The sequence below is a fragment of the Diadema antillarum genome, unplaced genomic scaffold (genome assembly GCF_040938485.1).
Source record: "Diadema antillarum isolate AM-2024a unplaced genomic scaffold, OU_Dant_1.0 seq00002094_RagTag, whole genome shotgun sequence".
NCBI classification, from domain to species: Eukaryota; Metazoa; Echinodermata; class Echinoidea; order Diadematoida; family Diadematidae; genus Diadema; species Diadema antillarum.
Genome location: NW_027272738.1, coordinates 97050 through 122761, shown reverse-complemented (window position 1 = coordinate 122761; position 25712 = coordinate 97050). Strand labels below are relative to the sequence as shown.

The window sequence follows — 25712 nt, the reverse complement described above, 5'->3', positions numbered from 1 at the left end:
ATATCTGTAGAAATCGATATCCATAAAGCGGTAGGATGTGGATAGGATTCTTCGAGAGAAGAGAAAAATCGCATTACACAAAAAGCTTCATTGTGAGGGAATTTCCACGGGAAGCAAGTCATTGTCCCGGTATACCACTGCTCTCTCAGATTCCTAAAATAATAATAATGATTAAAAAAAATAAAGAAAATTTGTGAGTACAATGTATATGCTATAGTCATAGAGTTAGACCAAAGAGTGGATCCATGTCAAGATCGTAACCATAACTATAGCCTAATTTGGATCTCATTTAAACGGTGATGACGTCAATGTGTCATGTTCACAAGATTGCCTTTTCCAGACAGCCCTACAGCGCTATTTTCTGTATAAAAGAGAATTGATATGTACAAAAAAGAAACAATTAATGTGTCTGTCTTTATCGCACCATGTCTACAATTTACGTCGTTGACGGGACTTGGGCGGTGACCCGTTACTGGTGATGTGCAGGTACCCTGCTGTGAATGCGCGTATATACGATCGTTCACGTCTGACCTGCTGGCGGAAATGTGGTAACTTTACATTATTATTCCGTTATCTCATTCCGCGACCTCGTAGATTTACGCAAGTCATCTTCTCATCTGTTTAAAATAACCATGCGTGGGGAATTCTACCCTATCTGTGCGACGCACGACGATCACATGCGGATGTGCCCCAGTCGACTGAACACAAAAATCATGAATAAACCTATTATGATTGTTCTATTCAACAGCCGGCTACTTTCACATAAACTTCTTGGGTCGAAGTGTATGTGTCGTGATTAAAACAATCAAACTAATCAACAAAATATTGACTCTACAGGTATTGTATTTTGTTTTTACGTCCCCGTCTCTCACTCTTTCTCTCTCTCTTCCTATCTATATATCCTCAAACACACAAAAAGTGGAAACTTAAGGGGTAAAATAAAAGTTTTATGTCGAATCTAACTTAAAAAGACACAGGGAGTAAGCCGCAAAATCTAATGAAATGGAAAGGCTTTCTTTATTTCCTTATTTTGATTTAAGAATTTAAGGATTCATGAGATTAATTAAAAAAACAAATGTCATTTCCAAATTTCTTAATTTTAAAGAACATTTGGAATTTCTTCCATTTTTGATAATATTGCCTCTTTCATGCCATTTGGATTTGGATGTAACAGAAGATTCTTATTTTCTCTATTATCTTTTTTCGCCTTTCTTTATCTTTGTGGGCTACAAAGTTATTATAGAGATCATAGGATGATCTTTTTAAACTTGATTTGTATTTTTTATTGTTTGGATTGTCTTTTGTTAACAACTTGTCCGTTTTTGCAAGTTTTGCTTTTTATGCCTTGGAAGAGAAAACGATTATGTTTACTCATGCGTGAAGTTTACATTTTTTTTTACATATATATCTATATATATATATATATATATATATATATATATATAGGTATATATACATAAATACGTGTGTGTGAGTGCGTATGTTAGTGTGTGTTTGGCTCTTTAATATTTTTGCAGCTGCTGCTCTGGCTTTACTTCTTATATCACAAATGAACCATGTCAGGTATACCAAGTATACTGCAAATCTGTTGTAATACGCAATGTTTCTCTCTCTCTCTCTCTCTCCTCTTCATTTTATGCATGATAGCGACAATGATGGCGCCATCATACAACAGATTTGCAGTATACTGTGGTATACCTGACATAGTTCATTTGTGATATACAAGATAAAGCCAGAGCAAAAAATAAAGAGCCAAATATACAAGAACATACGCACTCACACACACGTACACATATTGTGTGCAACATACATTCAGCAAAAGAAAAAAAAAGAAAGTGAACACTTATTCAAGTTCATATTTCTCATGGAAAAAATTTCTTTATTAATATAAATGTTTTATATACAATGTTAAAGATAGTTTAATAATCTACCCTTTTGAATTTTTTTGTGTGTGAGTGTGTGTGTGTGTGTGTGTGTGTGTGCGTGTTTATGGATAGTTTTGCATGGTAGGGATGGATTGAGTCTGAGTGGTACATAGGGCCATGTGTTTCTGAGAACAAGGATAAAAATAGATTAATGTAAGAAAATAGGCAGGTTAATAAAGGGGGAGGATGGTAGAAAAGAAGAAAGATTAGGATGTAAATATACGGGGCATACATTAAGGGCAGACTAAGCAGTTGCTGTAGGGGAAGGAAGAAGTTTTTGATTGTGTTAGGTATATTGGGGAGGATTTGGGGTCTTTTTAAAGATTTCGTTCACATAATATTTGTTTATCGTAGGCCTACTTCTTAACAGAAGATTATGTTTTGCGTGTTCATTCGGCATGTTTGCAAATTTGTTTGTTTGTTTGTTTGTTTGTTTGTTTGTTCAACTGAACATTGAAGTCGAATGTTTAATTGTAGGGCATACTCCTTAACAGGAGATGTTTGTATGTTTATTTTGTATATTTACGTCAACATTCAAGTAAAATATATAGCAATGGATGAAAAAGAAATAAAATGAAATGAAAATACATGAAGGTTCGCAATGGAAGGGTGGATAAAGAAGTGAGACAGAAAGTACTCATTGTATACATTAATCAGTCAGAAACACAATCAAGCACAGGTTAGCAGCGCGCTCACACGCACGTAACCAAAATCACACGCAGGCGCAAATCGACTCGGTACAGAGAAAGAAAAACACGCCAAATAAGACGAAACCAGGAACCACTTTAGTCACAATTACAAGGGAAAAAACACGCACGAAAGGTAAAGAAGAACCTCAAAAAGTAAAAACAAACCAGTTTTACTCCTCTTTCTTCATCTACTCTCAAGAAAGACAGAAAGATGGAGACGGGGGGGGGGTGATAAAGTCAGAATAAGGGGGACAAGGACAAGCGGAAAAAAAAAGTCAATAAGTTTCAGGAAGAAAAAGTACATGTATAGAAGTATGCACTGAGCTAGAACCACCGGGATGAATTGCGCTGTAAAGATTTTTGGCGATAAAGTGGTCATTGAAGGAATATATACATATATCTGAACATTAACAATTTTATGTTCAGATTTACTTTGATAAAGGTCTTTGACCGAAACGTGAGTCCAATTTTTTTGGCTCCTGCGGTGTTTATAAGACTGTTTTTACACTTGATATCTATTTACTACACACCGACGCAGAACTTTCATATTTTGATGTATATATATATATATATACCCATACATATACATGTATATATATACACGCACACACACACACACACATATATATAAATATATATATGTATATATGTGTGTGTGTGTGTGTGTGTGTGTCACACATACACATACTATAGCCTCTGACCACACGAGCAAAGAGAATTAAGGGTTTGGGACAAACACCGAACTAGGGCTTTCAATAGCTCAGTAGGTAGAGCAAAGGTCTAGTAATCCGGAAGGTCTCGGCTTCGAATTAAAGTTTTCTATATATATATATATTACATATATATGGTTTGGCGGATGAAAACTAATAATTCGTCGCTTGCCCGGAAGAAGGGAACGAGCGCGCGAATACGCGTAAAAAATAGATTTCGAGAAAATCGCAATTTAAAGTTTCAATTGACTATATCTTTGATATTTGAATATCAATACTGCTGAAAATTCACAAGTGAACAGATAATATTCCAATTTGGTACTAGCTAAAGTGGCTATAATGAATAATCTACAAATCTTATGATATTGCTTATGATCTTACCTCATGCAGGTCTTTTCTCGAAATCTATTTTTACGCGTATTCGCGCGCTCGTTCCCTTCTTCCGGGCAAGCGACGAATTACAAGAATCGACTTGCAAGGCCACCTAAGGCGTTTGTGATAAATAAATTCCGAACTTAATGTACCACAATATAAACACTTCAGCCCGATGCTATACCGGAATATGTCGTGAAATGACATAATACTTATAGGGAGAGATAAAGAAATAATGATGACAATCGAGTTGCTGTTTGTTTGTTTGATTGTTTGTTTGTTCATTTCCATCGGAGAAGATGGCTGGATAGCCCATATTCAGCTACGCTAATTTGGTATTCAATGAGGTCCAGTTGGATGTGAGGTGGGACCTCTTTACCGGGTTAAACACCCTGCTCTTTGCGATGAATAAACGAAGTGGGATCTTTTACGTGCATGAGTTGTGACTCTCTCATATACGGGACCTCCATTCTATGTCCTATCCGAGGGACAGAGTGTCTTGCCTCTTGCTGGAGGAGACGGTATGTTTACATACAACATTGCTCAGTCCAGACTCGGGCTCGAACCCGGGTCCTTACGATCGTGAGGCAGACGCGCTACTGACTGAGCCAACTAACCGCCCTAAATACTGAGGTGTTTGTGAAACGTGGAAACTACTCATTGTTTGAATAGGGAAGACTCGTAATGTACTCAAATGTCATACTCCAGATACCAGAGAACAAAATCTTTTCCTTGGCAACAAGAAACTCTTATCCAACGTCGTCCTACCTAGCAACAACTAACAAATGAAAACTGGTTACAAATCAGATCTTTGTAACACTACGTCCACAATCTACACAGCACGCAACAGGTAAAGAAATGGCAAATTACTCATATCACAAACTGCTCCAATTACGCAAAGGAATGAAACTAAAACCTTTCCCCCGACATGATTTTTTAACGATAATCAGATACATGTAGTGGTAATGCAAATAAAGACAGCAAGGATAAACAATGTTCCTGTACACTATCTGCCAGGGTAGTTTTATATCTTTTAAACACCACTTTACCTGAGAGACCTGTTTGACGATCAAACCATCATTTGCCGGATATCCATTTTGAAGGCAAGAAGCAATATGCCTAGGAAAATAACAAATGAACTCTAACTCGGTTCACAGTTATGTCTTAAACACTTTGTATTTCGTCTGTCTGTGTAAACTCCCCTCTTTATGGGATATTCCCGACGATTTACATAATTTTGCATTATGTATAATATATAGATTAATAGTGCCCAGTTTGTGGAATTTATTGTTGTTCTTGAGCTGCAGACAAACCAATAATCTGAAAAACCAAAAATATATTACACCGGACAAGGATGATGACATAGGAGGCTCACATATTCCAGTTAAATATGTTATAGTTATGTATTGTCATTACAATACATACACTAAAGTTCACCTTTGTAAAATGTATGTATGATTTCTTCTTTTGTTCGGCTTCTATGAGCAATCTCTCATGCATTTTTTATGTGAAGTTGCTATGTCATCATCCTTGTCGTTGTGATTTGTTTTGAATTGTGAAAAAAAAAATAGTTTTTCTTATTCCAATCACTATAAATTCTGTAACTCTGTAACCAGTATATTCAATTTAGAGATAATCAAATGCAAAAGTCTGAAAATCATCCGAATGTCGCCTTCAGTAGAACCTATACAGGTTGTAAATAAGTGTTCGCCATGAGGGACATTTTTAACATGAAAGCAAGAGAATTGTCACATCTTTTTCGTTCTTCTGTCCCATCTTTTTTTCTTGTTCTTCGTTGTTTTGTAATGTAATTGTGCTCTAAGCTCTTCCTTGTATGATGTCGTGTCCATCATTTATCATGTGTAAATGTGTTTATTATATTATCTATGTGTATGTGTGTATGTATGTTGATCTATATGGACATTAATTTTGCACTATTGTGTTGCCTTTTCCGGTACACACGACTCAATCCATATGTCTGTAGCTTGTAACACTGCTGTTGCCAGTGTCTTAATTTGTAATTTGTATCATTTTTTTTTTAATTAGAAAATTGCTACTGTCTATATTTTTTCTGTGCATGAATTAATTTATTGATTAATAAGACCGACCAATTTCGGGTGATAGTTCATAGATAATAATACATCTGAAGTGAACCACGTCTTGCAAACCTTGCGTTTCAGTGGGCCACTTTTTTCAATCACAATATTTATTTTCCTGTTAATCTTCTAATCTTTTCTGTAAATCCTTGGTTATTCAATAATCATTCAAATAATTCATTTATGTAAGATATATTATTTCATTTCATGATATTTTTTTTCGTGAATTTTCCACAGAATGATGAAATAATGATTGTGTATATCTTATATTTTGTTACGATTTTTGTGGGCGAATGGATATGAATATCAGTCAAATTGAACTGAAATAGATTTACAACATTTTTTTTTTGTCAAGATCGCATGAGAAATAAGAATCATTTTTTAAGTTCTTCACGTTTCAAGTTACAGTGGTATAGATCATACATCCACACACTAGGCAGATTAAGTGAGTTGATGACGTCATAAACGTACTATACTCATCGGTTTGCACATAATATGTGAATTTGTTGTTGTTGTTGTTGTTGTTCGACAGCTATGAAAACAACTTCACCGTTACTTTCTCTGGCAAAAATAATTTCTTAGGTTTTCAATTTTCAAATTGAGCGAAGATGTGAAGAATGCTCATACTTTGTTCTGGTCAATGAGAAACCCCCGGCCGAAAATTTGAAATTGGTGAAAAATTCCTTCAAGTGATATGTTGTTTGTTTATCTTTTTTGTTTATCTGAAATGGTATACAGCAAGCATAAAGGCATACATGAAAGATAAATCAAACATGGTAGGAGATGCATTACGCTATGGGCTTCTCACTACAAGCCAAGTCATTCTATTTCCTTGTTTTCCCGTCTGCCTTTGTAATGACTGCACATTTCCTCTCATGCAGAATGGAAAGGTCAAAAACCTGAGACTTTACTTAACGTTGATTAAACGTGTGAACCCTCTTCCGAATGTGCTCTTAGAACTTTCAAGGCCGTACATGATGAGCCTCACATTTAACAGCGCACTTCGGGCAGAGACGAAAACAAAAGTTGCGCAGAGAAGAGGAACTTTACTACTAATGTAGAAATCTTAACCAGGAACTTAACCCGAACTCCCGTACGTGAGCTAACGCTTGGTAGAGAACAGCTTGCATCGTGACGTTCGCATTTATGTTGACACAGCTCCGAAGGACTCGACGTTGCAAGAAGATCTCTTCTTGCTGGTATCCTGTAGTAAGAGTGTCGTACTGGACAGTATCGAATTCACCTCTTCATCCCCTTGGATACAAAACACTTCTCGATTGTTCACGGCAAAACATGACCTGGACACGAGGCATTAAAGGACAATTATCGTAGCAGCTGACGAGCACATTTCTCTGGGAGTCGTTGACCGATGACCATCAGTACGTGACGTCGTGACTCCCTAATGGTCTATAAGTGGGACTAAACCTTTGATCTTGACGTGAAAGTCACAGCATTTGTATCTGCTTCACAATAATCTTGCCCCGTTGGATATCTTTCCTGAAAGCAGCCTACAGGTACACTTTGACGCTTACATTTTTGGTGGTAATTTTCCATGCATGGAAATGACCTCAAGGAATATTGAAATGTAACCTGGAACAAGGAAAGGACAACACAAGAAAATAAAAGAACAGGTAAGTTTTTCACTAGTATTCAATTTTGAAGCAAGAGTGAGAACGCGTTAACTTTGCTTACGAAGCGCCTTGACAATATCTTGATGTACATCTTTTTTCTTAACATCCAACCAACACCCGTATTATACCGCTTGGGAGAAAGGTAAATGCAACTTTGTTTGTTTGTTTGTTTGTAATATTACTTCTTCTGGTTAAATCTTGATTTCAGCGCCCGTTATGTATTTGGCAACGAAAATCATCCATAACTTCTCAAGTCCTTTCAGCGATGTAGAAAGCTTTTTTTTTTTACCTTAAAGTATACCGAATCTCTTAAAGGTGTCTTGGAGCACCGACAATAGTGCATGGATTAGATTAATGCCTGCTGTAATACTCCTCACTTACAGAACTTCATGCTTGGACATCCGCTCTCTTGATAACGATTTATTAAAAAAAAAATGGAAATGAAGATGATTTAGTAGTGAACGCTGTGAAGTAGAAAAATGGCAAACTATAAGGTGTTCACAACAGTCTTTTTTTTCCCTGTCCAACAAGTAAACCGTGTATTGTCCGGTAAGATCAGTTGCCTATATTCGATCTGTGGTTGCTGTGTCAAGTATGTGGAACAGGACATTGACGAGAAAAAGCAAAACAACAGTAAAGGGAAACTATGCACGACATTTTTTTTCAAATATACGTTAAGGGTTAGCAATACTCTCCACAGTTGTGTTTTTGACAGGAAACGAGTGCTAGTGCGGCATGAACACTGTTTGTTGAGAGCAAAATGACGGAAGGTGGTGGAAGATACCAAACAGGATAAGGAGCATGGTTAACACACAGACAAAAAAAAAATGCAGATCGTTTCCTGAAAAGCAGTCGTGAAAATCTGTAAAAAAACAAACAAAACAAAAACAATACACACACACACACAATCAGTTCCTGTCTATCCTTTTTTTCTTTGACCTCATGCCATCTTCCCTTAAAGTTTCCTTCCAGGTTGTTATTCTGTACAAGAGGGTGATTAAGTCTTCAGTCCATAAACGTTGTTTGCTTTATGAATGAAGGTGCACGCTCTCACGTCTCGCAACGAGGAAAAACAAAGTGCGCGAAAAGAAACGGTATTTTTTCAAATGTTTTGCTTATAAAATCAAGCCATCGAAAACACTATTTAGAAGCAGCCATTAATAAACTCTATTCCCATGAGGAGGTAAAAACTGAATGTTAAGGTAGAAAATGAATGTGAATCATATATTTGATATTGACATTTACAAATTTAATTCTTTATCTATTTATCTGTCACATGTTATTCTTCAGATAAAGAATAAATGGACATCTAAAAAAAAAACAATATCAAATTTCTGGAAAATTTCTGGTCTCAAAGTACATTATGCCTATAACCTCTTGAGGAACTTTAGAGGAAGAATGTATACAGTGACGTATTGGGGTCACTCCAAACTTCTAATGAATAAAATGATATGAAAGGGAAATCATGAAATGCATTTGGAAGTTGTATCTAGTAACTCGATATAATGATTTTCTTTCTTTGAAATTAGTGAAATTAGAATATTTTCTGTCAGTATTTCAGTGTTGAACATATTGAAAGCTATTTGATTCACAAAGCTTACCTAAAACATTTCCAAACGTGTCTGAGCTTTGGAAAGATTTTCCCGACCCATCAAAAACGAAATAATCAAGGAATTATAGGACAGTGGCTACCAGATTTATAAGAGGAATTTGTACCCTATAAAAGGTATGATAATTTATATAGCCTTGGTTAAGAATCGGCTTCAGGTTTCCAATTCTTTTTTTTTCATAGAGAAATAATGAGAAACCTCTCATGAAATATGAAAGAGCAAGTAATTCTAAGACGGATTCAAAGTTTACTGGATGAATATATAGTTTTTGAAATGGCTGAGATATCAAAAACAAAGGAATCTGATTGTAATGAACTAAACTTTGAACTCCTCTTAGATTTATTCACTCTGTAACCTTGGTTTATCTCGCAAAAAGTTATCAGCTCAGAGCCTTATCTCAACCAACACTATATATGAAGAGCTCAGTTGCAAAAGGTACTACATCCATTTCCCATCAAAATCCACTTTTTGGTCTTGATGTACTCATTTTTAGGACCTCTTTACACCTATACTAACGAAAAGCTGAATTTCCAACCAGAAAGTATTTAAAAATTACATTTAAAAATCAGTTCGGTTTCAAAAGGTATTACATCCACAAAAATATAAAAAAATTTAATTCATAAAAAATAAATGAATGGACCTGGATTTTCTTAGAGAGTGCCTTTAGTGTTGTATCATCTAGCAGTATAATGGGGGAAATATCATTCCAGTTTGAGCTTCCTAAATATGATAATTAAAAAATCACGTTTTTCTCAGAACTTGAAATTATGGATGTAGTACCTTTTGAAACCGAACTCTCCATATGTCATCCCTTTAAACTGCTCCTCTCAACCTTATTCTTTCATCTTATTTGCTTCCTCTTCCTTTTCCCCAGCCAAAGTCCTATTCGTGTTTGTATTTAAAGAGGTTGTTCGCAAAAACCGATAAGTCCATTTTTGAAGATTTTGAAGTACGGTCTTTGTCACAAAGTACAAAACAGTACCTTTTAAAAGATATATTGGTCGCTACATATTAAGGTACATTTTTTGAAGTTATGGTCAAAAGAAGCAAAAATTTTCTTATTATTCTCTTTATTTTTTTGACCTTTAATCGCAAATATCTCCATTTGGTAAATATGGACTTATCGGTTTTTGCAAACAAACTCTTCATTTGCTTTGATCTCTTTACGGTATTTTGTTGATGTTGCTTGAAAGTAAAAGCGAAATGTGTATATTATGTGTTTGGATTTTTTTTTCTCTCTCACAGATGTTGCACAAATGATCATAAGTGTTGGTTATTTGGCACAAGAGGATGTCGCATTCAGGAAAACGATTTTGATCTTTTTTTAGGGTTGCTTTTGTTGGGAGAAATGGGCTTCTTAAAGGCAAGCGAAACTAGATAAAACGAAATAGAATGACTCTGCCATAGTGACAGAACTTTTAGGGAAAAAGGACAATGATTGATTTCGGTTTGTCACATTAACTTTAAAAATCACTTGATTTCTACTTATCTTGAGGTACTGGCGAAGCCTTACATACCGGCAAACATCCGGGGAATATGAAAAGGGGAGAGCAGAAATGTTTTAAATGGAATCTAAGAACACATTCGGAGAGTGGTTCGATCTTTAATTTGGAAGCTGCTCTGCGATTCAGTCTTTTAATGGAATCAAGCAACCAAAACTAATGGAAGGAGATCTACAAGCAAACGAAAAAGACCTGAAGGGGGCTAAACTCAACTGGGGGAAAAGAGGAATCAGAACAACATAATTCGTGTTACTGGGGAGTGATTGAAAAAGTGTCGAGATTCGTTTGCAAGTGATAACATCCCGTTCATCGTGGAAAAACAAAAACAGGAGGGGGTGGGTGGGGGTGATTGGAGACTCGTCCTTGGAGGTCTGATGCAAATTTGTCGTTTTTCTTTTCTTTCAATTCACAGGAAATTAACTTCTTATTTGCCTTTGTAGAATCAGTGTTATTTACCCATAAGTGATTCTAACACGCTTATGTCGTCCGGAAGCTTGCTCCCATGATTACCGCTTTTCACCCTACCATACCTTAGCAAAGTCCACTCCATTAACAGCTTTAAAACAAACAGTCTTTTGGTTATTGTTGTATGCTAACTGGTGAATTATACTCTTGCCAACCGTAATGCCAAGAATCCATGACAGTGACGTCACATCCTTGGAAACCAAATCGACTATTGTTCTGGTCACTTTCGTGGGCAATATGACAAGGTCAGGTTGATTTTTGTTTTCTTTTTTTTAAGTCAGACGTCCACACGCTTGCAATGTCTCTTCTTTGATATTAACCATATTGAATTATGTATGAAGAATCATACTATTCATACAAAAATCAATAATCTTAATTTATGTATGAAATCGTGTGGGAAGAAAAATCAATCAAACAAACAGACAAACAAACCACAGTGCAAGTTTGCTATAAAAATCGATTTCTCATCATTGTTCGATCTGGTAAAGAGAGTTTGCTGAAACTATGGAATTCAATTGTTAGTCTTTCGGATGTATCTAATCTTCACAATAATCAGATAATCCACATGAAATAGAACAATTCTCCCAAATAAAAAGAAGACATTGATCAGTGAATAGTTCCTTTAAGAACTCCGTATACCTGCTATGCCTCATGCTGTGCGGTGTCTATACGAGAATCGAATCATCTTACCAACCGACGGATATGTCTTGAAAGCAACACATCCTTGGATCAATCCTGTCCTTTACAACGAGTGAAGAAAAAAAAAAGATAAGAGGAAGCAAACGCAATCCAGGGTAGAGTTTCAACCACTCACATTTCAGGACAGAGAACCTTGTATCCTCTTGTGAATTTGACAGGAAACAAGCCCTTTTTTTTATACAGCCATGGCTTTGAAAGCTGAGGTCGTGATGGTCACAATAAAACTCCACGGCTCAGTATAGGCCTATATTATGTGCTCATGGTTGAATGCTTTGATTCCCGATCTACACAAGGATCCTTAACCTCTTGATATTTTCCCTCTGTTTTATTGTCGAGAATAATAGAATTATATACTTCCTTAAAAAGTTTCACTCTCTTTTCCATACAAAATTTCACTTTCTCTCTAACACACACACACACACACACACACACACACACACACATCTACCCACTTATCTAAGCATCTATATCCATATACATCTATCAACATATAGATATCTATACATGCATTATACAATCGACAACACACGAATGGGACGCTTAAGGATAACAAACTATTATGTGTGAACGTCGTACCCGCTGAATACAGAACTTTTTAATTTTTCGATACCCTTTTTTCAATGTTAAATGCACTTCCACAAACATACACTATTTTACCGTCTTAAGGATGGGCATAAACAGTACACTGTCAATATATTATGTGGAATGTATTTCTCATAACATAACTGTCATAATGGCGTTTGAAGTTAACCTTTTACCTTTATTCTTGATAAAGCAACCTAGTAAAATAAAGAAATATATTATAGAGTAACATAACATTTAGAAAGCGTCTAACAGAAAATGACTGTAAAATTCAAATCGTTATTCAATAAGCTTTAACACGACAGAAATACTGTTAAAATTTAAGATGGCTGTACAATAAGTGAATTCACAGTTAGCAATGGTATGCAATGACATCTAACCCACAGACGTTTCAAATGATATGGGTTCATCTTTAAATTAGAAGAGCAGTACGAAACGCTCAAGCTTAAATTGGTAATTGACATGTGAAGTGCTACAAGAGTATGGATTTTTTAAATTTGCTTTAAAGGAATACACAGTCCATTGTAAATTCGATATGCACGTACCGTAGTTCATACAACATGCTTCATGTTCATGTAAACCTCTTCAGTTTTTCCAAAAACACCTGAATGAGTAATAAGTCAATTCCGAGAGGAATGCAATAACTTTTACTGCACATACTCAGATTGTAACTGTGAAATGACCTAAATAAAGAGATGACAATACCTTTAGAGCATAATTATACGATCGTGCAGGTGCACACGCACACATAGCCACTTGGCAAGGGGGTCTTCACCTTTAATGGATTGCCACACGGACACGTTGGTATCGACAAAACAAAAAGCGGACATTGCTGAAATCGATATGTGAAGATGGGGGGGGGGAGGGACTGAGAAATGTTCGAAAGAGAAATGACAGACGATAAGGAAGAGAAAGGAAATTAGAGAAACTCAGAGTAGACAATTTATGAGACAAATTGCTTAATGAAAGAATAAAAAGATGTCTTAGTTGTGTCATTGAGTGTCATTAAATTGGTTACAAGTATCTCTTGATAAGTCCGGATTCCTCTTGTGAAGCAAGTGAAAGGACACCAAAATAGATATTAATCAAATAGTCCCGATGACACTGCAGAGCACGGGCAATGACATACTTAGCATTCTTAATGTTCGCATTTAGAATCAATCATCAAAATAATGTTCTCAATTAATGAAGCATATATGATTATATTTACATTACAAGATGCTCTAAAGTAAGGAATGTCCTATTTGAAAGGTCATATTCTTTGTGTGTGTGTGTGTGTGTGTGTGTGTGTGTGTGTGTTTGTTTGTTTGTCAAGATTACTTCACATATTTGATTACGTGACTATGATCTCGTATCTTTCCGTCTCGGTTGTGATTGTCAGTTTGAAAGGAAAGTTCCCGCAGATATCAGCTGTCGGTGACAGATCTGATGTGTGTAGGTAAATCTTGCTTGTGGTTTTATTTGTTTTTATACCCCAGGTTTTCTAACTTGTAGGATTTTGAGCCCGTCTTTTTCTCCCATTACCCAATTGTCTGTTTGTCTGTCTGTTTGTTTGTTTGTTTGTTTGTTTTCTATTTGACAAGATCGTTGGATAAAGCATACTCCGTTGCGCTCGCTGGTCTACACATCCGCGTATATCTTGGTTCTTATTATTTTTTTTTTCATGTGACTACATATTTGTAAACATGTACAATGATTATGATTTTGTATTGGACAATAAATTCAAATTCATTCATGCATTAATCCATCACATATTAGAGTGCATTCATCACTTAGATCATAGTTTTACCAGCTTAGAATATCTCTATATTTTCATTTGTACGTTGCAGCTCCACGTGCCGTTCGTTAGACAAAGTTCCCGATGTCGTCTGAGATACTTTTATCGAACGATTCGCTGGCGACCCACGAGCCCGACCATGACCACGAGGGGCACAGTAGGGGAACATCGGCGACTGCGGCTGTTACCCTGGCTGCCATTATCACGGTGTCGCTGGCGGCGAACTCACTGGCCACCATCACTATCCTGCGAGTACGCGCTCTGCGTGAGAACATCCACAACTACCTGATCTTGAACCTCAACATCGTCAGCCTCTGCATCACCGTCTTCAGTATGCCGTTTGCCCTCGTGTCCGTGTTCGACCAGGGAGCGCTGCTATCGCACAACAAGCCGCTGTGCGGGGTAAGGAGTGGGTGTACTCGTTTCACATTGTCCAGTCCCCACAATATACCAGAATTGAATCAATATGCTGTGCTGATGAGACTGCGAGTAAAGTCGAAAAAATAAGGCTGTACGCAATATACTGGATTTGTAAAATGGGATTGCACAAATATTTTAAATCAGACGGGCAAGTGACGAGTCTGTGATAGAATCACAAAATACGGTGATATGGATTTTTTTTTTAATGTTATGAATGTTTACTTATCATCACCAATGATACCACACCTCGGGCTTTTGGATATAAACAAAACATAAGATAGTTTTGGCAACATTTGAACACAATTCTTCATTTCCTCTGCAAATGACATGCCACTCACAGCAAACGCATTTCACGTTGTCAGTGCTAGACTCATCACAGTTCTAAAGAAAAATGAATTCACACAAACTACTATTTGTCAAATAAAACCGTTTCTTCGAACAAAAAAGAGCAATAGAAACTAACTGAAGTTTAGCCTTAATCATCGCTGATTTGTTTGTACACGACAATCGAGGATTTATTTCTCGTATAAAGACAACACTAGAGTTCGTCAAAATTTATTTGATCAAATGAAAACAATTTGATCACCCGAAGTAAGTCTATTGACTTTGGAATGGATAAGGAACTATAACGGCGTGATATAGTTATATGTGGCACATCAGTGCAAACACTAAGGAGTAAACCTTAAGAACATTACCAACCACACTCAGTAGATTTAAGAGCGTGTGGGAAATATAAGTCTCTAGAATGTCGACGTGCCATTGACTTGTCACAGTTGCGTGATACGCGTACAACTTTTCCTGGTCTCAATATTGTTAAGTTTGATTTCACTAAGCGGTCTTATGTCGTTTTTTTCTTTTTATCTAGCTTCTTTTATCATGCATTCGTGACTTTCAGATGCCAACTAAATCATAATTGTCTCAACCGTGATACTTATCCAATATACATCAGTTACGTGCGGAACAGAACATGAAAAATGAGATGTTATTTGAGCGTGAGAAAAAAAAAGCGACGGTAGAAACTAAAAAGATAACAACTGTCAAATCTAGACAAAATACCATCATCGATCATCAAGTGGCTTTTCAACAGCTGAAATATGATCCTATATTTTCATATCTGATGTTCATATAATATGTCTCTAATACACGAAAGTCACCCTCTTGATCTGGGGTAAGTCCCGAGGTGTAAAAACACTTCTAGAAATCTTTGAAAGCATTTTCTCATGTCAATTTTGAAAGTAGGATGACGTGGGCCTTTAACGGAGGGACCACTTTGGCAATAATTGATATCATTGGTATCAGAATGGGTGAAGCGTTGATCTTGATAATTGCCATCAAAATGGATAAAATTTTGATCATAAACATTGCATTGATGTTGCTTACGATCAATGACCATTCATACAATATTATGGTATTTGAATAAAGTTTATATTTTAAAGTAATCGTCATGTAGCTTGGGCCATGAGTAATGATTCATTCTTTTCGAGGTCATGTTATCTTCTTCTTGATAAGCATCCCCTCCATGTTTACAGTCGAAGATATTCACTCATTATTATCTATTAATATCAACGTTCCCTCTTAATAAATGTTTTCCATTTCGTTTCGTCACAGTTCAACGGATTTGCCTCGGTGTCATTTCCGGTTGCCAGTTCGTTGACTGTTCTGTGGATAGCGGTCGACAGGTGAGCTCGTACTTGGATCATTGAATGATTCATCTTTTATGTCATTATCAAACAGACCATCTGGGAATGCAATAGAGCATAACAGCATTGCCAGTACACTGAATGCGATATATATATATATATATATATATATATATATATATATATATATATATATAATTATACACTTGGTGATTCTATCCTTCTATGAAGAGTGCTCGATATCCTCAAAGGAAGGGCTTTAGACAGAAGTATTGGAACAAGTTCACTCGGTTGACAGCAGGTTCATCCGTATTTATTGCTACTCGGAGTTTCATGCCACCTCCATAAGGAACAATCATCAGATTGCCTGATGATTGCGCCTCATGGAGGTGGCATGAAACTCCGAGTAGCAATAAATACGGATGAACCTGCTGTCAACCGAGTGAACTTGTTCCAATACTTATATATATATATATATATATATATATATATATATATTGTTATTCTTCATAATCATGTGTTTCTTTTTTGTCATGATTGTGGAGAGAATAAACGTAATTTAGGAAAATTAAGTGATCCTTTAATAATGTTATGTAAAGTTATGCAAACGTTGAGTCTCTCTCTCTCACAAGAAAACCTCTATCAGAAAAGATAAAAGTCTATGACATCAAATTCTTTCTGATTATCTGACATTACAATCTATCTAGTTTATTTTATTTTTATCTTCTGTTCACAGAAGTACGAAGCATATTGCGTAGAATAATAGATTGCAGGTATATTTTTAGCAAACTGCGTATACCCTCATACCTTGTTACTTGTAAGGTGCCTGTTTTCAAAGTAAAATGTATATGTTGTTATTTACGACGATTGAAGAAAGTTATTGAGAAACGGACCCCGTCGGTGCCCGTTGGTTTACCCGACACGACGATTGTACAGCCTCAATATCCGTCTGGGTGAATAATCAAGTCACAGTTGAACGGCGTGACCATGTTTCAAACCAATTCCAATTAACTTTCATTGGCTTATCCATCGACTACACATGCATTAATACTTGCTAGTTTATCAAGGGAGACATAATGAAGTCATTCATGATTTGGACACATATGACATAGTTGTACCGCCTTCCGTTACGTTCCATGACAGGTACCTGACTGTCGTCTGGTCGAAGCGCTTCCCGCCTTCAGCCACACGAATTCTCCTCATGATCGTGTCCACTTGGCTGGTGTCTTGCATCATTGGTGTGTTACCTCTCTTCCATGTCCTGTCGTCCTACGAGTACATGTTCGACACCCACCAGTGCTCTCCGATCTGGACGATGTGCACTTTCTACTTCGTCGTCTTCTTCGCCATCTATGGCGTCACGATACCGGTCATGCTCCTCTCCTACGTCTTCGTGGTCTACCACCTCTTCAAGAAGGAGCGGAAGATGCAGCTTCACCAGTCGTTCAGATCGAAGTCGTCGTACGCCCAAAGTTCGCTGAGGCGGAAGAACCCCGAGTCGAGTCTGGAGAAGAAATCCGACGAACACGTAGACAGGAAACAGATTTCAGACGAAGACAAAGTGACCTCAGACTCTGGCTACACCTCTCCGTCGGAGGGTCGCCATGCAGTGGCACAAGACGCCAACAACGAACAGTCTCCGGGACACTCAGGCCATGGGGATGTCGACACCTTTACCTGGCGAACCAATCCCAACTGCAATAATTCCGCCAGCAACGACGGTGAAGATGATTGTGATGAAGACAGTCTCAACGTTAAGGTCTCCCTTCGAAGAAAACCATCCGTGGCAAAGATCATTGAAGAGTTGCAAAAGAAAAAGAAGTCCTATCGGAACTCAAAATACGACTCGTTGCCTAGGCTGAGAGCTAAACAACTGGTCATGTCAAACAACCTCCGCAAAGCTGCGTCGGCTGGTGCCATGGATTCTGATGATAGCAGCGACGCAGCTCCCTCCCTCAGCGGCATGCTCTCAGAAGACCGGAGTTCATCAATGGAACATCAAGACACCTTTACACCATTGTTTCAGCAGACTGAGGAAATAGAACTCCAGCCGGAGGACAAGTCGGTATCAACATCGATTGACGAAAGCCAACAAGTCATTATTTCCATTCAGCAACTAGCAGTTGACCTCGATTCCATCACAGGAGACGAATTATCCGCAAACGACTCAACCCTCGACTCTGGAGTCACAGAGGTGGAGAGCAGTCCCCGGATGGAGGTTCCTTTAGTCAAAGTGGAGGACTTCTCGGGTGATGCTGCTGCTGCTGGGAACGCAACTGAGGTGAACGCCCTTGGTGATGATGAGGATTATGATGATGATCATTCTTCCGAAACACAGACCGACATGCCTATCGAGTTGCCAGTGTGCTGTGAAGATCAGACCCAGGAGGATACGACCATCCTCGACAGCACGGACTGTAAAGAAGGTAGTTCAACGACTGAGAACGCCACTTCTCCAGCATCTCAAGGTCAGATGGCAAGCGAAGGGAGTTCCCCAAATGCGATTCCCGTTCCCGACGTTGGACCAACGTCAAGGTATGCGACTCTGAATACGGGAACGCAGAGGCGGAGAAAAGTATCTTTGGTAAGCGTGTCGTCGGGACAGCTCCTCGAGGTCGGTCACAGAGGAACCAAGATTCGTCGCGGGAATAGCAGGAGACCTAGCATGAGGCCGCAGCTGACGGCAGACAAACAGGTGGCCTTAATGGGTAAGTTACATTATTTTATAATCACTCCAGAAGGATTCTCTCATGCAGATTTATACTCCTTTGTCTTTTGAAGGAGATCATGTGCATTCATCATGCAACACGTCCCCAAGCATACAGAACCGTCGCTTTCATGCCACTTTAATTTCATACCAGTAATCAGTAACATAATTGTAACAACTTAAGTTTGGAGGATAACTAATACTATACGTCTTGCAGCACCGTGGGAACCGTCGATAGTGATATTGATGGATTTTTTTTTCTAGATATTTGAACTCTCTTCTCCAAAGACTGCAACATGACTGTTGGCTATACCTTTGTCAAGGAAGGGGTATAGAAAAAAATAGAAATGACTGTTCTCCGAAGGTCTATGTCATAGCACATCTGAGACTGGCTTGAGGCGCAACATTTCCCTCAACAATAAGGGCATCAATATCTAAAAATCATACATTGTGGGACAAGCAAATTGGCACAGGCGAAAGTACGGGTACTATACAATCAAATACTCTCAAAGAGCAAGGTCATCGGGTCGCGCATGCTGACATAGCTAAGTTTTCCTTGAGAACATATTTTTTTTTTTGTGTACTATGCTTACATCATTTGCAGGTGCAACTTAGACATACTTTAAAAACCAACGCGTTTCATGACTAAGCTAAAAACAACAGGAAATGTGGACTGATGAAATGCTGTGAAGTTTGTCGAAGCGGATGCATAGCTATGAAACACGCGGGTCAAATAATTATAAAGGTTATTAGAATTAAAATATCATATGATCTGTATATTGTCAAGTTGCTTCTGCTTAAAGTTTGACACGGGGAACAGGACATAAACACGCACACACACACATAAACACAAGCAAGCAAGCAAGCAAACAAACAAACAAACAAACAAACACCAACGGTCACCCACACGCGCACAAACAGCGTGTACTATGTTGATGCACTCGACCCCGCATACACCCACTCACTCATAAGCAGGAAAGAACAGGGTGAGAACAGTTTGGATGAGGTCGGAAGAGTGAAAATGAAAGGAAATGATCGGGAAAAAGTTCAGATGTAAAGAAACACACAGACAAACAGACAATAAAACACACACACACACACATACACACTAGCAAGTAAGTAAACAACCTTTCAAAATAGACAGAAGCAGAAAGGACAATAAGGAAGCAAGAGCAAAAGAGAACAAACAATGAAATACGACACTGCGCAGACGACAACTTTTATGCGTGCAGTCTGTGTGAACTTGATCTTTTACCATGAAGGCTATTGTGCGTGAAATACACTCTATGAATATATTGATGCCCTTCCGAGTTTATTGCACCATTAGTCATCGATCCCTCCAGGAACCCTTATTATTAAGTGCAGATTCTTCGAAAAAGATTACTCTTCGCAGAAAATCTAAAGCATGATATGACTGTCAAGTTACCATTATATGGTTAAGGCCTTCTTTCTACTGGCGTATCGTGCTACGGTCGTGTAGGGTGGGTCTATCGGCGGTCTGTAAACAAGAGAAGGCGCCCAATGTTGAATCCACGTTTATCTCCAAAGATTAAGTTGCTGGCATAGTTAGACAATGGAACGGAATTAGATGACACTTCTTAAGGATAAAATCTGGCAGTCCCACTTGGCATAGAAAAAAAAGCTCTAGTAAATGTATGACAAAGCATTCACACATCAGGACAGAGCATCAGATCACATTTACCGAAGATAGTGATTACAATAATCAATGACACATTTAGCGAATATGATAATGATGTCGATGATGATATATTCTATTTATGGTAGATTCCCGACGTTCCTGGCATCATTGTTACTACAATCCAACCGGCTACTTTCGCAAGCATGCCACCGCTACATGAGATATATATGACTGTTTTTGTAACATGGTTGACTGCAAAAAACATAGGCCTACAAGCATGTAGTGATATGAGACTACTTCTCCAAACGCCACAGTGATATGAAATTTTATACGAGGGAGCGGGTACGGAGACTAAGAAATATAACAAGACGGTTGGAAGGGGGGGGGGGGTGGGGTCGAGAAGTCTGAGTGAGATCACCAGTATAAACATTACAAGCTCGTTTAACTGTCTATGCAATTTCGAGACTAGGTTTGAGGTGTCCTGAATTATTTCATTTAGAATATGTAGTAGTATATTTCTTTATTTAGGGGCGCGACTTTCATCATGTCGTTACCAGAAATTGAAAATTATATCGCTTTGATAATACATGTCAACTACGATATGATAGAGGCTTGATACATATCTAGATACACATATAGCATATACAGCATACATATAAAGATTCATAATTATAACACTATACTTAGGAAATGAGTATTGGGACTGACATATTTCCTTACTACTACTATCATTATCATTACATGTAAATTAATTTTCCTCATGTAGACTTGACCTGTCTCAAAGGGCAACAAAGTTTCAAACAGTTTTACTTCTGTATACAAACCACACAAAAATGAGTTGGAGATGAAAGTAATTATTCAACTGATACTAACAATTCTGTATATCTACATTTGAATATTGTGAAAATACTTGATGATATTGGATAATTCCTTGCAAAACACATGAGGCCAAAAAATAACACATTCTTTGATTTTATGACAAACTGACCAATAAGTAAGAAAGATGTGCACTTGGTAAGACGGGTACTGCTCTGCTGCTGCTGATTCCGAAACCTGGCTGAAGTGACGAAAAAAAAAATGTAAAAGGAAAAGAATACAAAAACAAATACGCTTCTTGCTCAATACTTTGAGCTGATCGAGGGTTTTTTTTAATTTCTGGTATATACAGACCTCGAAAGTCGTTGATATTCATGCAAGGTCGGCCTCTACCGGATGTTTAGCACGTGACGACGAAGTTGATCTAGAATTCAGTCACGTCGCAAGGCTTTTTGCTGATTAATTTAGTGTATGATACATTCGAAAGTTTTAAACACTCACGTGTCTCTACCTTATACACGAAACTGTTATGCATTCTTCTGATTGCTGTAACGAGAGAAGCCATTGTAAGCCCACAAAGAAAGAAATGTCAATATTGATATCTGGCATTTAGTATCTGAGAGTGCGTATATATATATATATATATATATATATATATATATACATATATATATATATATATATACATGTATGTGTGTGTGTATGTGCGTGTGTAAAGAAAGCCCAAAAGGGTCTCACAGTTTCAAGACATAACAACTAGAAGATAAAGAACACACAAACAAAACAGACATTGTTAACACAATGTTCGCATGTTTCTTTGTAAAATGATATTATGTGTATGATATACATGTATATGTGTGTGTTTGCCTGTGTGAGGGTATATGTATTTGAGACGAGAGATAGATAGAGTGAGAAACAAGAGAGAGAGAGAGGGAGAGAGAGCAAGAGAGGGAGAGAGAGAGAGAGAGAGAGGGAGAGCAAACGTTCTTACTGGAAACAGAATGCGATATCATTCTGCTCTCTAGGGATTTGCAAAATGTCCAAAAAACATATCAATTTCCTTCGGTCGCTGTATATACAATTTTACTGGTAAAGCTGATGAAGGGATTGAATTACATGTGCTAAAATTCCCGTTTGATCTGAGAAGGAAATAAAGAATGCAAGCTCCCCAAGGTTGCGAGCTTTCTGTGAGGTCTTGCATTTCACAACCAGAACAGTATTGACTTCATAGCAATATATGCCTAACGATAACACCATTAATACTGATATTAAAATTGTATTGAAAAGATAACCGTATTATTAGAGTTATGACAAAACATGATAGATCATAGTACAATATCACAGCATTATATCTATACACCAATACCTACATGAATGAAGAGTTTGGTGGCAAATTGGGGTAAACGCCATTTTAAAAATTTTAGAGTATGTCTACTATCAGACCGTCAGAGCAAAATAAAGCCTTTCCAAAGATACCTCGTCACTTATTGCATAACAAAGAATATTTTGAAGTTATGATTGAAAGTCAGTTTTTTATCGCATATTTCCTTATCATTGTCTTTGTTTTAGCAGGTTTAACCGCGAATATCGAAAATCGACAAAAAATGAAGTTAACTCGTTTTGCTATGTAACTCTTTATATACTTATATATCATTTATAGTACATATATGGTATGTACTGTATATATTGTATATATATATATATATATATATATATATGTATATATTGTACTGTATATATTGCATGTATATATATATATATATATATACAATATATACAGTACATATCATATATTATAAATGATGTATATATATATATATATAAGATTATATATATATATATATATATATATACAATATATATATATATATATACATATTATATATATATATATATATATATATATATATATATATATACACGATATATATGTTCATCATATATCGTCAAAAAACAAAACTGAAACAAAGTTCATGTTTTTTTTTTTTTTCATTGTTCTCTCAGTATCAACAAATTTTTGTGCCGGAATAAACAGTTGGTGAATACAGCATGAACTTTGATTCAGTTTTGTTTTTATGTTATTATCACGCCAACATGTGGTCAACTTACTCAGTATATTACAATGTATATATTTGAATACCCATATACGCGTCTGTATGTGTGTTGGTGTTGGTGTTGGTGTGTGCCTCAAGAGACAGCATTTTTTGAGGAAAGTATATGGAAGTAAAGTGATCATGGTGTGGTGATGGTGAATAAAATGCATGAGACTTGGCAGTATGAAATCGACACAATCTCTCCAATGATAACAGAGTACTTGAAATGAAAGTTTAAGCCATATTGAGGAGAGATGACTTGTGTGTGTGTGTGTGTGTGTGTGTGTGGGAGGGGGAGGGGGGGAGAGACATTGGGGGACGAGGGCATAGACCGCGCAGAAACTAGTCTGATTGTGCTGTTGGTAACTGTTGGATGTTGGGAGTTTGTTTCAAAAATCTTTTTGGCAGAATGCTCATAGCATGGTTTGCGGCATTTATAAAAAAATAGCATTAACCTCTAACTCCTACGAGAATCACTTGAATTATATATCTATATATGTACATATATATATATATATATATATTTATATATATACATATGTGACAGTGCACCTCAAAACGAACATAAAATCGCACACACTGATTTTGCATGAAGACTGAAAATAAGTGAAATGGGTCAACCTAGCCGAACTTGACTTTTTCATATTTTCTGAAAGAGCGGGTCTTCTTTTACATTATACTAAAATTTGGTATCATAAAAAGGGCAGGGAAGTATGTTTTTGGCAGTTTATCACGAACATTTTTGGTAGAAAAGTGTGATTAGGTGTGTCGTTAGAATCCCTTTTTCATTTCTGAAAAACCTTGTCCACACTCTTCACTTTCAACTCTAATAACTTTTGAAGAGAAAATGCTACTGCTTTGAAAGTTGGCATTAATTACGGACAGAATGTGTTAATGAGGCATGCTTAATTTCAGTTTAATCTGATAATCCCGTCATTGTTGTTACTCTGGTGGTTTACTTCCCGTTTTTTGTCCCATTCATCGCACAGCCAGCACGGTTTGGTAAAGATTAAGCGCTTGAATAGACACTGTACTTCAGAGCTTCTTTTCTCATTTCACACTTTTCCTGAGTTTGTGCTTTCTTTCCAATATTAATATAGGTTAGGAGAGTCCATTTGATTTGAGTTATACATCATTTTAAAGCTTAGAGTCTGCTCTTTCAGAATATGGTCTTAAACAAAAATTCATGTCTGGCGACTTTTTGTTTGCTTTGAGGTGCAGGGTCACATATAATGTGTATATATATATATATATATATATATATATATATGTATATATTATGTATTGATATTCGTAAACAAAATTTTGTGGAAGGCGTTAGGCTAAATGCAGTCATTATGGATAGTCAATGAAGGGGGAAAAAGCATTAATGCCTACCGAGATGAAATGTTAAATACGAGAATTACATATTGCCCATAATGAAATATACCATCAAATAATGGATGAACCAACCTGTTAACAATACATTATCTTGTTTCAACGTCTTCTACAGGTGGTCTCTTGGTGCTGACGGCAGTAATTTGCTGGACTCCCTACTTCATTATCAACTCGTGTTTCTTTCCCATGGACGTGGCGCCACACTGGACCAGCGTACTAGCCATGTGGCTGGGCTACGTCAACGCCATGCTCAATCCGCTCATCTACTCGTTCACAAACCGTCGAATACGCACCATGATTTGCCGCTTCTGCGGGGAGCAGTGCCGCCGGTTGCGGGAGCGAGTAAGGTGCGCGACTTGGCTTGACAAGCAGAGAAATGGAACCTAGAAAACGAAAAAAACGAAACAAAAACACACCACCAAAAACAAACATACATCTCCACTCACCCATAGGGGAACATTCCAGTTTGCTTGCCTCTTGCATGCCAAATTTCATCTTTCTATACCGGGTGCCCATTTACACAACTGGATCCATACTGAGGACTGTGCTGTATAGAAAACATTGATAAAGAGTTTTCCGTGCCGTGACGGAGCTTGACCCGTGGACCCTGGATCCTGGACCCTGGATCCTGGACACTATCTTTTAAAGCGCAGTGCGATGAACAGCTGGACCATAAACAGAACGCAACGGCACGCTGTATGATAAGACAAGGAGAAAACAATAGAGCCGTGATGAAGGGATGCATGCAGGTCATTAGGAGAAATATGCAGAAATGACGTCATCGATTCATCCACATTGTAACCAATGATATTTAATAAGCACAAGTGACATCTTTAGATATTATATTCTTTTATCTGCTATCTGATTTAAATTAGTAACTTTTCGTTGTTTGTCCTCACTCTATTTTCTCTTCTTCTCTTTTTTTGCAATTCAAAAATAAAGTGGTCCAAGATGCAAATGTC

General features: G+C 37.2%; 1 protein-coding gene across 1 annotated transcript; it reads left to right on the top strand.

Moving 5' to 3' along the window:
• The first annotated feature begins 6956 nt into the window (after positions 1-6956).
• Positions 6957-25150, top strand: LOC139713905 (uncharacterized). Its single transcript, XM_071625627.1, has 5 exons — positions 6957-7423; positions 14111-14460; positions 16087-16157; positions 17262-18826; positions 24866-25150. The coding sequence occupies exons 2-5, from the start codon at positions 14143-14145 to the stop codon at positions 25135-25137; spliced, it is 2226 nt and encodes a 741-aa protein (XP_071481728.1). The 5' UTR covers positions 6957-7423; positions 14111-14142; the 3' UTR covers positions 25138-25150.
• Positions 25151-25712: the final 562 nt, after the last annotated feature.

Coding starts and splice junctions, on each gene's coding strand:
- LOC139713905 (XM_071625627.1), top strand. CDS start 14,143: ATGTCGTCTGAGATACTTTTATCGAACGATTCGCTGGCGACCCACGAG. Junction 14,461..16,086: donor ACAACAAGCCGCTGTGCGGG/GTAAGGAGTGGG, acceptor GTTTCGTCACAG/TTCAACGGATTTGCCTCGGT. Junction 16,158..17,261: donor CTGTGGATAGCGGTCGACAG/GTGAGCTCGTAC, acceptor GTTCCATGACAG/GTACCTGACTGTCGTCTGGT.